Source organism: Mytilus californianus, unplaced genomic scaffold (assembly GCF_021869535.1).
Source record: "Mytilus californianus isolate M0D057914Y unplaced genomic scaffold, xbMytCali1.0.p SCAF_2, whole genome shotgun sequence".
NCBI lineage: Eukaryota > Metazoa > Mollusca > Bivalvia > Mytilida > Mytilidae > Mytilus > Mytilus californianus.
Genome location: NW_026262668.1, coordinates 105,136,920 through 105,149,900, shown reverse-complemented (window position 1 = coordinate 105,149,900; position 12,981 = coordinate 105,136,920). Strand labels below are relative to the sequence as shown.

Sequence of the window (12,981 nt, the reverse complement as noted above, 5' to 3'; positions counted from 1 at the left end):
TGTTTGATTTAGCCTACAATTTGTTTTATTTGAGGGTGACTGATGAATCTTCAGTAGACGAAATGCGCGTTTGGCATAACGAATCATAATCATGGCATCTTTGATGAGTTTTTACAACCACTGAGTCTATTCCATTGCTGGTGGACATTTCGTCACCAGCCAAGTAGTCAGCACTTTGTGTTGACATATGTCATCATTGAACTTATAATTTTTTTTTAAACATTTATAATTATACCAAACACCAAGGTCTTTCCGCCCTAGGCATAGGTTGACGTAGCCGTATCTAGCACACATTTTGGAAATATTTGGTTTGCAATGCTCTTCAACATCGTCGTTGATTTGGCATTCAAACTTTTGTGATTCGGCGTCACTAACATGTTTGCTGTAGACTAAATGCAGATCTGGCATAACAATTTATATTCCTGGTCTCTTTGATGATTTTGTTTTGTAAATTTTTATGAATTCATGAATAATTTGGTTGTAATTATTAGCTGGTCAAACAAATATCCCTTAACTTTTATTTCAATCTTTTTAGTAGGGACTGTGATATTTAATATACAGGCGAGCTAGAAGTGTTCTGAAAGTATGACGAATTTAGTATTTGCTCTTCGTTCAAAATAAGATCAAGACTTTTCGTGCGATTCAGTTATAACTAAGAAGTTTTGAACCACTCAGTGGTTAAATTAAAGACAACGATAGTTTCCCCAATGTTCAAATTCATAAAACCATGACAAATATACAAATCAGGATTAAAAACAAAAACCGAGGTTTACGTATGGACTCCAAAAGTAACGAGACCTGGTGTGTCGACAGGGTAAGCGTCGCCTGCTATGCATGTATAAACCGCCATGCAAATCCACACTCCGTCAAAATATCGCAATCGGGGTTAGGACACTCAAATCACAAGGCATATTATTTGTCAGTTTCATCAACTGATTAAAAATTTGCTTTGAAAATCCAATGTGGCTATTCAAGTTGATTTCAATGTTTTTGCCACTTTTCTGTATGTGCCATTTTCCCAAACTGAGGTATGTCTAAACATCTATTTATTTGTCGCTGTTTTGTCATTGTAGAAAGATAGTCAGGTATCAACAGACAAATATTTAGCAGCATTGTTTTAACATCGGACGTTCTGTAGTTGCTGTAGTATTATATCCTTATTGTTATTTCAAATCGTTTATCTAAAAGTATGGCGATAAAAAGATAAGGCAGTTCAAATATATTTTTTAATGTCTAACATGTGGAAAAGGGAAAGTATAAATCTAGATCATGCAAAATTAAATTTAAATATTTTTCCAAAATAACCATCTTTGTTCACAATATCACACAATTTAGTATCACATATCTTTAAAATCTTTTTATAACAAATCTTTATAAAATATCGAAAAAATATAACGAAACAACAATCTATATAAAGTGCACAAGACGTCTACTGATGAATAAAGTGAATAGACATTATTTTAAAAAGGTAATGTCATGAGTAGAAGCTCATTGATATAAATCAGATCACAGCAATAGAGTACAATTATTACTAGATTTTCTTCAATATGCAGCTAACACAATCATGATAGACAAAGTAAAGGCAGTAATGATCCCAATATGAATAAACAGGAGATAAGTCTTCAGTCGTCCGCACTAAAAAGAAAATAATATATAAAGTGAAATGTCACAAAGATACATACAAAAGAATTGGTCTGTAAAAAATGTTTAGCCTTGAATCTGACTACATTTGTTTTTTTTCAATTATGAATTTTCAATTGATCAAGCAGGATGAAAAAAAATCTTGCCGCTAAGTAATAAGCCTCTATCTCCATATTTTCAATGAAGTTGTACGAATCTATTATAGTTCATTTTAAAGTGTATTATTTTATAAGTTCTTTCTCTGCAATTTTCGAGATTTGAGTCCCATTTAATTTACTTACATATTGATCTTGTTCCTTCTTTTCTGGTTCTTGAGTAGGATACTTCTTTTCGTTTTCTTCAAGATTTGTCTTACTTTCACCGATAGAATTCATCTTTGTATCGTATGCTGTAATAAGAAAAAACTGTCACAATACCAGAATCTGAGGATGATGAATATTTGCTTTAATGCACATGTTACTCATAAATTTAGTGTAATTATCGGAATATATATATTTTGCTCTTCAGTTTTTATGTTATTTGAATAAAGCATACCTTGGAATACACTCTAAAAATTTGATCCAAAATAAGACAGCAGCTCAAATACTCAAAAAAAAATCTATTCTAAATGTAAAGAAGTCTTTAACAAAGGATCAATACTTACATCCTGTTTCAGCTTGTTTTCTTTTCCCTGTCCGGTCAATGACCTCCAACGTAACTTCAAAGGAAATCTGGTAAACGACAAATGCGACCAAGACATAGATGACATCGAACGGTACATGAGCATCATCAATAGACAGACCGATACCAATGGTAAAAACTGCAAAAACAAATAAACATTTTCTTATATTACTTCAAATTTATCCAGACACTATATGGTCAGCATAATTTGAAAATATTCATAATCAAGTAATAAAATAACTTAACAGTTTGTCTTTTGAAATTATTTCGCAGTTAACCAACTTGAAGCCCTTTCCCGGAATATCATTGTTGTTAAAACACCGTCTATTAAAACACAATTTTCGTATACTGCAGGAATATCTGATAATAAGTTTGAGTTTCAGTAACAGAACAAAAATGAGGCTCACCATCCTTTTCTTTTTTCGTAGCAATTTAAAATAAACATATTGTTTATTTACTTTTTTTTTTTTCGTCTCTCTTGTTTTTACCTGCTATAAACAAGTCTTTTATATTTACACTTTCATTTGTTTCCTCTTATTTCAAGTTCATTTTAACCGGATCTGGCTAGTTAGAGAAACGATACATATATATAGGGAATTCCATACTTCGAGTTATTCACTAGATTTTCACCAAAAGAATACGACAGGGTTATTGAAATATGGTCTTCATTGGACGTCTGCAGTCCGGCATTAAAACCTAGCTAAAGAGCGGCGTCTGTTTAGATGTGCGGCAGGCATAAATACGCACCCGCATTCAGTCTGAATGGAACACATATGCCACACACTCTACACTTAAAACAACCTGGTAACAAACCATACGAGGGGTCCGTAGGAGGCCCGTTCAAGACAAAATTTCTGACCCTATCAAACATACTCTCATTTTTCAGTTGCAATCAAAATTTTTTGCATCTGATCTTATTCAATCTTCCTTTAGAAAACCAATCTATTGTATTTTTGGCAATTTGATCTAGTCTTAAAAAGTGCATGAAATATATGCAACTGGCCTTGCATCAAGCAAAAATCACTCAGTCATTACATATTAAAGAAAAAGAAAAACATATACTACTACTTCTCATTATCATATATATGAAAACAGTTCAAATGAAATTGATCTAAAACCAAAACACCACAAAATGAGCCTCTGAATACTATACTATAATTAAAATTTAGGTAAGCTGGTGACTTCAATTTATCCAGGTTAGGGTCACAAACATGTTTAACCCCGTCACATTTTATATGCGCCTGTTCCAAGTCAGGAGTCTGCAATGCAGTGGTTGTCTTTCTTTGTTGTCTGTCATATTTGTTTTTCGTTCATTGTTTTATCAACAATCAGGCTCTTGTTTTTTTTTCGTTTGGATTATTTCACATTTGGTCATGTGGGGCTTTTTATAGCAGACTGTACGTTATAGGTTTTGATAAGCCGTAAGGTAACCTATTGTTGCTTAAATCTGCCTGCTTCATTTGGACTCTGTTTGATAGTTGTCTCATTGTCATACTTACTGCATTATTTTCTATTTTTCTGAGAAAATGTAAGTATGTCAATTTTACTGACAAGTTTTGATTTTATGTGTGTTTCTGTTAGTCTTTAAAGGGTGAACACAAACACACTTTAATTAACCATCTCGACAACTTAAATATTACTTACCTCCAAGAATGTAGGACAATAGTCCCATTATCAAGTGTGACCAGTTGAAAATAGGTCTGAATTTGTGTTTTGGTCCTGGACGCAGAAATCCACCGATGCACTGAAAAAGTCACAAATGATCAGATAGAACGTGTGGCCGAATTTTGACACTATGCGAATTTGTTGTTTAATTCGTATGTTGCTGTTTCGTTCTTAATTCATTTTAAACTATTTTGAATATATTTATTTATTATCTTATTAATTATTAAGTGAGTACTTTGATAATTGTTTACTTACGTTTAGAACTGACACTACTGTGACAATCATTCCTAAAACAGGATGTGCGTTCTGGAAGCTAGATCCATAAACCTAGTAAGAAAATCAAGATGTACATAGTCTTAGATACATGATTTCTTTTATTAGTTGTAATTGGCTTTGAACTAGCTGTCAGTTACTGCGAGTACTCTCAGATCTGTACTGTGTGTCTTTTGTTGTTAGTGATGTATAAATACCCAGCCACGTCCGGTGTTTTTTTGTTAGATGTTTTTTATGCTTTAAATCGATCTGATGAGTTAAGCCATTTTCTACTCATTTTTATAGTTTGTTCTTATCTTGTGCTGTAACACCACTGTCCCAGGTAAAGGGGATGGTTGAGCGCTCACAAACATGTTTAACTCCGCAACATTCTTTATGTGCCTGTTCCAAGCCAGGAGCCTGTAGTTTTCTCAATTGAATTGTTTCATATTTTTTAGTTGAAGGCCGTACGGTAGCTATATAATTGCTTACATCCACTTCATTTGAACCTGGGTGGATAGTTGTCTCATTGGCAATCATACTACATCTCCTTATTTTTATATAGAAATAAGAATATATTTTTCACTATTAACTGTTACCTGGTTGAAATATTATATATTTGAAAAAAGAATCAAAAAGTTCGGTAGTATGCTTATACACTTCATATGTCTGCATTTCAATTTTCATTCGCTAACGTTGAAACTTAGATGGAAATATTTTCAAGAACACGTGTAGCCACAGACAGTGTACCCGATAATGAAGATTTTTTAAAAGACAAAACGCAGGCTATTCATTAGAAACGGGAATGGCTTCTATATGAATTCTCACCAAAATTAATATTTGCCGTCACCAGTGTCTCCTTTTTTTCCGGATCCACTTACAGGTCGATTGGAAACTCATTATGAGCAACAGTGAATATTACCGATTTTTTATATTTTACCTCGTATTATATTCCAGATATCGCGGGTTAGGTACTTTGAGTTGAATTCAATTCAATAATAAAACATAAATCTTGTTTTTACTTATAGTTTGAAAGAAAATTTGCAGAAAAGTTTGTCACATACAGAAATGTTTATGTTTTCAATGTTGAATACATGTATATGATTTAAGAAACACTTTTTTAAAGGTAACAAAATCTAAATTTCTTTGAAACACCTACCTCAAATTCTCCATGGAATATAACTATAACTGCAATCAAATTAAACAAGGCTGCAGCAATCATCAGTGCTCTGTGGACCTGTCATTTACAAATATAAAGATAAAACTATCGATAAGCCAACCGGTTTTGCCTATATTTATTTCACACCAGAGTAATTTAAAACGTGACCGTACAATTATCATTCCCAGACATAACCCCTGTAACTGTTCCCCTCTGTAAAGAGCTAAAAAAAAAAAAAAAAAAACCGCATTCAATTCTAAAATAAAATTTGGATTGAGTTGAAATTAATTATATCCCTTATTTCATTAGAAACATAAAAAACCTACCATATATTACGTTTTTTAAAACAACAAATACATTTATATCACGGGTACAAAAAGAAAATCATATATGATGAAAAGATAGTTTTTAGCCTTTATTGTCTCTTCGGAAATGGGCGGGACCATACCAAACCAAGAAAAATCCATTTAAAGCCTGGTTTGTGCTAAGAAACATTGTGATTCAATTTCATATGCATCTATGAACTCAAGAAACTATAAAAAGAAATAATCATTGCATATATATATATATATATATAGACTGCCTAATACCACGACGACGACGTCGACGACAATTTTTGGAAATAAATCAGACTAATAATGTTCATATCATTTGAACTTGATTACCATACCTGGATCCATATAGCTGCGCCAAACAACTTCTTACTGACCCACATAGGCTTGTAATATCGTGCCAGTACAACACCAATACTACAGAAACCAACCCAGGCAATAATGGTCAAGCATCCTGGAATTCAATAAAATTTACCGTTGTAGAACTATACGAAACTTGTCTTGTCCTAAGTTTAAAAAGATATTTAATAAAAGAAAAAAAAACACAATTGATTTTGATTTTAATGAATAATCTCAGAACCCTAAAGGAACTCTTAATTCTGAAGAGATAATATCGATTGATGTCTAGCTAAATGTTATATTACATCTTTACCATCTCATCCAAGATGCGAATTGAGAAATTATTGCCTACCGCTCTGTGTCGTTATCAAAACTTACTGTAATCGGTATTATTTTTTTTTTAACTATTGGCACTTTAGACGAATAGATAAAACCATTGTAATCTTGATCATAAGAATCTCAATTATACGTCTAAACTCTTACCATGGGCTTTTACTTTGGGCTTTCCTAATTCCCCTACATCCTCGTAGGTCTGCAGATCAACAACCTTTGAGGAAATACCCCAATCTTCATGTTCCTCTTTTTCGGCTACAAAATATGAATAAATCATTAAACAGATTATTTTATTTTTGAACAGCTCTTAAAGAGTTTGCTATATAATGAGATTCGTTTGATTAACAATAAAAAGATATTAAGCCTAATGTTCAAAATAATGGAAAAACAATTTATCGTGCTTTGAATTTGTTAACTCATTCAAAATCAACGTACAGGAATTAAGACCTCTTTTAAAACAAAATTTATCATATGTTATTTCCCTATAGAAACTATATTCATTAACTCCCAAATGCGATACATGATTGATAATCAATTGATTTTCTCACTTTTTGAATTGAACTGAATTGAATCATTCCTCAGAATCATTCATGATAAGTCTTTCAATGATGAGCTTGAGGTGAAGAACCAAGTTGCAACTGTTATCTCAAACTTATTCACATATTTTTTTCCTTTCTTTTGGTTTTAACTTTTTTATCATAACATTTAAACCAATATGTAATACTTACAATCTTCCATGTCTCCTATGGCCCAAAAGAGGTACCAATCAGTTAGGAGACTATAAATCTGAGGATCTGATGTAGTGTTGTCACGTTTGAAAGAACACTCCAGTATACCGTTGGTGTAACTTCCACTTATTGTTGACAAACCAAGGGCTGACTGCAAAACATAAAAATACACTGTTATTAACAAAGTCAAAAACATGGTAGATTCTTATGTAACACTTTCATATCAACAGGCCATTAGAACACAAAACTTGACGTTCTGACATTGAAAATCTCTCCACAGGTTACTATCAAGACTTTGGAGTTCAATGATTTATATATTGATAAACATTTATAAATTTCCATTCTGTCGTTTAGCTGTGAACAATAAAACTTAATAATGATTATAAAAAATTATGATAATAATAATGTTATGAAAGGAAAAACTATGGGAAATATCTGTTCTCCTCTTCTTGTCGTCTTGTTCCCTTATTTCCGTTTGAAACAGACTTCATACAGGAGCTTCAAATCAAAAATAAAAAGAAGCAGGTATTATCCTTATACTTCACGTTCCTTATATTGATGATGTCCTCTCACAAACAATAAAAAATCTATTCCATCGAATTTGAAATAAAGGTTACAACAGAAATAGTTCGGTTTGCCTCATATCTTGACTTACATCTAAAAATTGAAAATGAGGATCCGTTGAGAACAAAACTTTACGACAAAAGGGATGATTAAAGCTTTCAAATTGTGATCTTCCCTTTTCTAGGTAGTAAAATTCCAGCAGCGCCTGCATATATGGAGTATATACCTCCCAGTTGATACGATATTCCAGAGCGTTCGCATCCTATCATGATTGTATTGCAAGAGGGTTGCTGCTTACAAGGAAGCTATTGAACCAAAGGTTCCTATTGGTAAAACTGAAGTCATTCCTTCGAAGGTTTCACGGGAGTTTATATAAATGTATATTATAATAGTTTTTTTTCCGGGGGAGGGGGTTAATATGGATTTCGCAAAATCAGAATCAGAACACATAAACTTGCAAGAAATATTTACCACAAATATTCTAAGAAAAGAAAGTTATGTAGATCTTTACCAAGTCGACCGGTTCAGGCAAATTCGCACGAAGAAAACAAGCTTCGTTAACATGATAGTTTGTTCCAAAAGACTATAATTTCTGTCTTTTTTCTGATAGCGACATGAATATGTAACAAGAGGAAAACATACAATTACAAGATAATGTACTTACATTTGTGGTCATTTCATTCTTATCATCATCCACATTAAACGAATTAACGACACTGAAGGTGTTACCATTGGTCATCACACATTCTGTTACGCTATCATCACCCTGTAATAATATAACAATCAGTTTCACTAAAAGCCCGCCCTGTAATGGCATAACAATCAGTTTCAATACCACCGCCCTGTAATGGTATTACAGTCAAACTGTAATGGTATAACAATCAGTTACAGTCAACCTGTAATGGTATAACAATCAGTTACCGTCAACCTGTAATGGTATAACAATCAGTTACAGTCAACCTGTAATGGTATAACAATCAGTTACAGTCAACCTGTAATGGTATAACAATCAGTTACAGTCAACCTGTAATGGTATTACAATCAGTTACAGTCAACCTGTAATGGTAAAACAATCAGTTACAGTCAACCTGTAATGGTATAACAATCAGTTACCGACAATCGGTGATGGTATAACAATCGGGTATACTTTTTCCATCAACTTGTAATGGTATAAAAACACAGTTACACTATTAGATCTTTTGAATAAAAACACCAGAAAAATCAAGATGTAGCAACCAGTTACACTACCCTGGTCTACCATCACCTTGTAATTTTATAAACAATCAGTTACACTTCCATCACTCTATAATGTTATGACCAATCAGTTACACTATCATCTATAAAGTTTTTTTTCTTTCTGTATATTGCAAATAAGGGGGAAATACAGTACTAACTATCAAGTTATTCTACCAGACCATAGTATTGTGATATTTCAGCTGAAGAGGGAGATTTCAATAGACAGTACTGGGTAAAACTTACAATATAATTTTTTTAATTAACAAAGCTGAAGAAATAGTAAGACTTACCATTTTCTTGTCACTCGAGAAACCAACTGCAATATATTGATCTATCGATGACATTAATGACCCTTTTATCGTAAAGTCTACACCAGTTGATGTCTGTACCCATGTTATAAGATACGTACAACCGTCCCATGATCTGCAGTCACTAAAACATCCCTTTGTCACACCACAACCTGAATCTTTCGAAAATCTTGCCTGAAAGATGTAAAACTCTTTTAATTTCAACTTATTTGCAATAAATTATGTAATCATTTTATTATATTTTGTTTTAAAATATGCATTTTATTCCTTCATGTATGAGCTGCGAGAGATACAATTATTTTGGATACGTGACAGAAAATCAAACAAAAAATGTTAAAATGAAGTATATATAATCAGTATACATGGAAAAAGCACACTGAAAACAAAATATGAGCAACTTACATTTGCAAATAAGATAGATCCCAGAAGGAAGAAGACCGTTACAATGCCGGTAGACTCCATTCTTACTAACTACTGAAAGTGAAGAATGGCGATATCCGTTGGGCTTGAATGTCTCCTACAAAAAAGAAAACAATTTTCTAATTCTACCTGTCAATCTGAAAAAAATCTATTCCTTTATCATAAAAATGTAATCTTTCAAAAGGGCATATCTATTGGTAACTGTAACAATATTGGCTATAAGTTATTGAATGTCGGTTTGATGTACGGAGTAAACTTTTTATCATTGATTTTTATATGTTTGATTATACTTATTTGAATGTTTTCACAGAGTTATTAATCTATTTTTGAATATCTAATCAGTCATTACATTAAGTTAAGAGACTATTCTAGCTTTAGTTGATGAATTTCTAAACCTTTAAAATGAAATAACACTGACTTTACAAATTTTGGTGCGTCCGAATTAACCTTTATCAGGATCACTCAAACCCAAAAATTTGAAAACCAGATAAGTATAATTACTTGACTACGCGATGGGATATCTGATGAAAAATTAGACACAAAAAGAGTAGTCAAATTCATCTAGGATCAACATTGTCAGAAGGGTTTCGGATCTTATTTTTTTTCAAATGATTTCTTCATTGATCATCGGAGAATTTTTCCAAGTTTAACTGGCTCAGTTTATTCAACTGTTACCCATTTTTTGAACGTGTACATGAAGTATAATGGCCATGCGAGACTAGAATATGTTTATTTCTTCTTAAACACTGCTTTTTAACAAAATTTACAAATTTAAGATAACTATTTTGCAATCAAAAGTTACTTGTCTCGAGCAAAAGTATTTAAAAAATATTGTCGCACGTTAAAATTGTTACCATGATATACATGTATTATAACAATGTTCATGAAACAAGTAGAACACAGAACTCGTTAGTTTGAGTTGTCTTTTGTCTTACATCTTTTTTTTTATATTGGCGAGCGCTTTCCAATGAATTAGATAGGGAGTTATAACATTTGGTTCAACTGAAAATGACAATTGTATAAATTTAAAACATTAATTGTACAGATATTTATATCATTCGGGGAATAGCTTGTTACGTTTTTAAAGACTCGCATCAAATTTGTCGAAAAAGACTTAAAAAAATATATAATAAAGACGGTCGTGTCGTAGCTGTTGAAGAGTGTCAGCTTACATACGATCGTGCCTGGTGGAATAACAACATGCTTAAGCAGAATTAACAAACAGTCGATCAATCAACAAACCAATTAAACCATTTGAGTACAAATAGGAGAAGACATACCATAACTCGAATAGACATTACTTTAAACAGGTCAGAAAACATGTTGTTTTCTATATTTTTTGCTTCAACCAGGATTTGGTGGAATTAGACCTTTCCTCTGCGTGACATCAACAAAAAGGAACTGAGAACCAAAACGACAATAAAACTTAATCAAAATCCCGTTAATGTTGCATTAATTTCCTGTTGATATTTCTTAAAAATATTCTAATCAAAATTCATCAAAATTCAATCATATTAATTCTATTTTATTAAATTGAACATACGGGGTTGATCAACTGCATGTCAGTTTGTGGATTATTACAATTTCTTACCTTCAGTTAAACAGGTCACATAGCAGAATGAAATGTGAAGAAGGCGGGTTTAACTATATATACTGGTAGGCATATCTTGTCATTTTAAATGGCTAAAATTAGAAAAAGACTGGGTCGATTCAATCCTATTTTTTAGACAGAATATACGTCAAGGTAATATTTACCTAGTTACGTTTTAAACGACATATTTTTAAATTCGATCGTGATATGATTCAATAGACACCGCGTGGTTCTTATTCACCGAGTTAATCATTGTTTTGCAAAAGAACACATGACATTTATTTGTTTTGATTACTACTGCAAAACTATTTAATGCAAGAGTAAAATACTAAAATGTGTCTTTTTCAGTTGACTTATTGAAAGATAACTGCACGTTAATATCTTTGACAGAAATAAGCACTGATTGAACCTACCTCAATAAGATTTGAAGTCCAAAGACATTTTAAAAATTATGTGCGTCCGATGCGCTCCTCTGGATTTACCTTCATCACGAACGATGAAACCAACAAAAAATGAAAACAAAGGATATATGAATATTTGAATACTTTGGGAGCTTAGTTTCTTAAAAATTTCCAAATGTATCAACGGAGAATTGTTGAAAGGTATACAGTATATTGAATAAAAAATCGCTTTTGGTCGGTATTGGATCCGCGGGATAAATCGATAGAAACAAGAGAGATGTACAGACAAACAAGAATACTTGTAAATGAATACAACCACTGAAATTTAAAGCTATGGAAAAAAAACAAACTCTCACCAAAATCGAAAGTTCTGCACTGGCCCTCTACCAATTATTGTGATAAAAGTGTAAGACATTAATGTAATAAAGAGCCAGTCTTTTGTCGAGAGCAGACATTAGAAATTTATATTGTGGGGGGAAACTAGCTGCTTTCAACGCCGGATATGGTATGCAACATTGCTGCCAATGTAGAGGCAGACCGGGATCGTACTGACACCTATATATTGGCAAGTCCGTACTTGAGTTTATATAGCATCTGTAATTTGTTTGAGCAACTTAACTTTCTTACTCAGCGTAATATAAGATATTCCCAAATATGGTAATTTACAGAGTTCGTATGATACTTCATTTCCTATTTTTTCTCCAGAATATTAAACAATAAACAGCTTGAAATATAAACAAATATGATATATTCTAATTATGTAAATATTGACCCCAAGGTCTATTTGTTAAATCCCGCTTTCGAAATAGCAGAGGTCACTTTGACAATCTCTCGACTTTTATTTTTTTTCCTTAATATATATAGTTCTCAAGGATGTAATCTGGTCAGATTTATGAATTTTTGTCAGATGTTCGGACTCCTTGGGTTTTTTCCTACGATACAGGGTAAAATATTTTGCCCCATATCACCCACATTTCTTTTCATTGAAGACTTCAATAGCTCATAAAAAGGTCATTACCAAAGTTTAAGCAGATTCTAGATTTTGTTCTTACGATTTGAGACCCAGATAATGCCAATGCTAAATATAAGGTAAAAGTCAGGGTCAGCCTTTTCCCGCCATTAAAGAAAAAAATCAAATATCTCAAAAAGGAGTTCCATAACCTATCAATATTGTTAGCTGATTTCGTTCCTTAGCTTATGCTCTTCTGACTTATAGTATCAATTTTAAATTGTAGATTTTTCTTATTTCACCTAACTACATCCTTAAGTTATTACATATTTATTCCCACCGTTAAAAATAATTCAAAATGTACTTTGACCAAAATGTTTATCAAATATCTGTCACAATATAA

At 32.2% G+C, this 12,981-nt stretch overlaps 1 protein-coding gene across 1 annotated transcript; it reads right to left on the bottom strand.

The window, feature by feature from the left end:
• Positions 1-1,212: 1,212 nt before the first annotated feature.
• LOC127728527 (putative ferric-chelate reductase 1 homolog) lies at positions 1,213-11,368 on the bottom strand. Its single transcript, XM_052235948.1, has 13 exons — positions 11,229-11,368; positions 9,620-9,734; positions 9,200-9,391; positions 8,338-8,439; positions 7,110-7,260; positions 6,532-6,636; positions 6,048-6,163; positions 5,378-5,455; positions 4,222-4,293; positions 3,946-4,045; positions 2,285-2,440; positions 1,923-2,029; positions 1,213-1,635 (listed from the first exon to the last, which is right to left on the bottom strand). Exons 2-13 carry the CDS (start codon positions 9,677-9,679, stop codon positions 1,543-1,545), a joined length of 1,332 nt encoding a protein of 443 aa, XP_052091908.1. The 5' UTR covers positions 9,680-9,734; positions 11,229-11,368; the 3' UTR covers positions 1,213-1,542.
• Positions 11,369-12,981: the final 1,613 nt, after the last annotated feature.